This window comes from Lathyrus oleraceus, chromosome 5 (assembly GCF_024323335.1).
Source record: "Lathyrus oleraceus cultivar Zhongwan6 chromosome 5, CAAS_Psat_ZW6_1.0, whole genome shotgun sequence".
NCBI lineage: Eukaryota > Viridiplantae > Streptophyta > Magnoliopsida > Fabales > Fabaceae > Lathyrus > Lathyrus oleraceus.
The window spans coordinates 435,133,598-435,137,377 of NC_066583.1; the positions used below are offsets into that span (position 1 = coordinate 435,133,598).

A 3,780-nucleotide genomic window follows, 5' to 3' on the forward strand; every position below is an offset into this window, starting at 1 on the left:
CCCGGTACGTAATACACATCCCGTACAAGGTGATTCACTCATTTTATAGTCAATCGAACACTTCCCTTTCCAACAACATTCATGCTTGCATAGTTCCCCAATCTTACCACCTTGTTGAACCCCTTTTCTAAATCATAGAAGAGAGATGAATCACCATACATGTGATTGCTACATCCAGAGTCAATAAACCATACATCATCTCGATCACCTCCAAGCGTATCGGTATACGCCATTAGCACCATCTCTTCCGATTCATCCAAAATTTGCATAATTTGCTTGGCACTCATACTAAAAGTGTCCAAGCTTATGACTCTTATAACACTCAACTGTATCTTTGCTCCAGTTTAGGCGACCCCTGCCTCTACCCTGTCCTCGGCCTCCTCTGAAAGTAGTTTTTCCTCGTCCTCTTCCACCATAGCCCTCTTCATGAGTCACTTTTAAAGCATGTTCTTCTCCTCCATCTCCTTTGAATTTTATCTCATGAACGAGCAGAGAACTTTGCAAGGCATCCACAAAGAGTTGATCTATGTCCTTGGCTTCCTCAATGGAACAAACAATATAGTTCCATTTATCAGTAAGTGTTTTCAAAATCTTCTCAACGATCTTGACATCACTCACATCTTCCCCATAATTCCTCATGTCATTTGCAACCGTCATTACTCGACCAAAGTAATCATTTATCGACTCGCCCTGCTTCATTGCCAGAACCTCGACGTCCCCGCGTAGATGATTGGGCTGAGCTCTCTTTACTCGAACATTACCTTGACACTTCATCTCATGGAACCCCATAGCTGTTTGGATGTCTCCTTCTGCATAATCATCTTCAGAATTGACTTGTCAAGTGACTGAAACAAGTAATTCTTAGCTTTCAAATCCTTCAGCTTCATCTCATCTAGGTTCTGTTTTTGCGTTGGCGTCATCCCATCCATACTCGTAGGTTGACTGTAGCTCGATTCGACAACAATCCAATACTTCTTGGATCGAAGAAGATTCTCCATGACCATGCTCCAATGATCGTAGTCACCGTCGAACTTTGGAATGAACGCTGAAACAAAGTTTGCTTCTGAACCCATCTCTCTCAAGTCATGCTCTGATGCCAGATTGTTAGATGCAACAATAATTTAATAGAAAACAACTAACAATACTAGGAATGATTTGTTTATTCCTTGTGAAATGCACTAAAATAAATAGGGAACAAAATGAACGTGCAGTAACAAACTACAACCCACTTCTAGTTAGAAATAAGGAAATAAACTTGACTAAATCAATTTAACAAACTATCCTAAAAACTAAGACTCTTATTTCACTAAAAACTTATCAATCCCACTGTTCTTAGTTGTAAGCAAATGTAGAACCGATGGTCAAAGAGTTTCTGACCTTAGCTGTAAAAAAAGCATAACCGATGCATTTACATAACATGTTAACGCCATCACTCTCCTATGTCAACTTTAGCTGCAGTAAAGATGATAATGACTGCGATGTCAATAGGCAATGGATAAATGTGGTTTAGCATTACTTTGATACGTCAATAGTTTCTTTTAATATGTATTCCTGTCATATTTTTAAATGACAGTTAAGTTAAATTTGTAAATACAATTAATTTTGAATATCTCTTGAATTTTGATTTGGGTGTATTTTTTAAGATTATGATGATCTGACAATAATGGCGGTGGTGTTAACGTAATACTGTGAAAATGATTTTATGTCAGATTACTTTGTATCATAATCATATGTTCATTTTCATTTATTTGCAAATTTTCAATTTTACTGACAATTGAGTTAAATTTATAAATACAATTAAAATAAATAAATCAATTTAAATATATAAAATAAATGATTATAATACTAATTAATGTATAATTATAAAAAATAAAAATATTTATGGTAATAGTGCTAAAAAGAAAAGAATTATAATAGTTTAATAAATAATTCTAAACATATCAAATATGTCCATGCTCCATTTGGCGGTGGCTGCCACATCAACGATATAAAGCTATTTATTGTCAAAAAAATTGCTTTTTGCAATTGGTTTTCTTTTCAATTTGCTGCAATTAAATTTGTCAATTATAAGTGATTATAATTCTTTACCAAGATCGTATAGTTATTGATTTCGTTGCATCTTTGTTCACTAAAAGTTTAAAAGACTGTTTCATTAAGTATATACAAAGATTAAAGCTATTTAGATGTACATTGTCAATTTATACCACCTTAATTAATTATCTATCTCTATGCACTCATTTTAAATTTTAAATTCTTTTTTACCTCAACATTTTAACTAAAAAAATCATATTGATGATTTAAATTTTTAAAAAGTCTTTTTGTTTAATTAAGAATGAATTTAACAATTGAATTTTGAAAATTTCTTTTATTAATAAGACGAAAAGAACTAAAATAATACGTTTGGAGGAGTTAAGAAAATAAATCAATTTTAAATTAAAAATTCAATATAAACTCCAAGTTAACGCGGAAACCAAAAAAATATTAACCCAAAATTATAATAAAGTTACTAGTTGCTATGAGTCAAAGATAATAAAACTAAAATATATGGTAGAATTAAAATATATGTTTAATATTCTAAATATAACAAAAATCTTGCAAATAATCAAATATATAATATAAACAAATTAAAATACGGAAAAATAATATATCATTAATCCAAATATTATGTATAATAATGTTAATAAACCTGTTGGTGAATCCTGAATTGAAAGAAATAATACAATTCAAACATTATATTTATATCCTATAAATTTATTTAAATACCTAAAAATGAAAAAAATATATGTTTTTTTATATATTAATTTAAAATACGAATGAATCTTAATATTTTTTTTATAAATAGAAATAAATTTTTTATTGATCCAAATATTTTTATAAATAATTTTGTTTAAATAATAAATTCTTTTGGTTAATCAATTTATTATTATTGTTATTATTATTATATTTTAGAAATGAATGCGTGTAACACATTATTATTCGTGCGAACGCTATTCAGACCAGAATCTATGCGAACGTACGAGTTATTATATTTTTTGTACAATTAAAAAAAGTCAAAGAAAATATATTTAAAATAATGTATGAATCCAAACACAGAAAAATAAGTTATTTTTAAATTATTTATGTTGCTAATATTTTTATTTTAAAATTATTTTAATTTAAAATATAATATTTTTAAAGATAATATATGAAAAATTGAGCTATATATTATTGATATATCTTATTAATATAAATATTTTTAAAATTAATGAGTGGATCTTAATATTTTTTTAAAATGAAAACAAATTGTCTTTTAGTCCAAATATTTTTATAAATATTATCAAAATAAAAATAATATTACATATATGAAATATACTGTTTATCCAAATATTTTTATATATATAAAATTTTTATATTTATGATTCATATATAAATTAAAAATTGTCTTTTTTTAAACAATAATAAAAAATAATTTTTTAAAATAATTTTATTATATTTTAGAAACAAATGCGTCCGTGCAAATTTATCCACTAGTTACTTTTAAAAAATTTCTCTTAAATTTTTAATAGTAATATTATAGAAATGTAATTATAACATGGCTATCATATCTCTTAAATTTTCAATAGTAGTGTGTAATTAATTTGGCTATAATAAAAACATAAAAGAAGCTTAGTATAAAATCTTTGTGGTTTTATTTTCGGTGAGATAATCTTCATTCATATTATTGTTATAGATATGAGACTAAGAACACATTACTACCAAATTAGAAATAAATAGAAAAAACAAAGTGATTTTTAGGCAATA

The 3,780-nt window shown here is 27.1% G+C and overlaps 1 protein-coding gene across 1 annotated transcript; it reads right to left on the minus strand.

Moving 5' to 3' along the window:
• Positions 1-288: 288 nt before the first annotated feature.
• LOC127081214 (uncharacterized) lies at positions 289-789 on the minus strand. Its single transcript, XM_051021495.1, has one exon. The coding sequence runs from the start codon at positions 787-789 to the stop codon at positions 289-291; it is 501 nt and encodes a 166-aa protein (XP_050877452.1).
• Between the last annotated feature and the right edge of the window lie 2,991 nt (positions 790-3,780).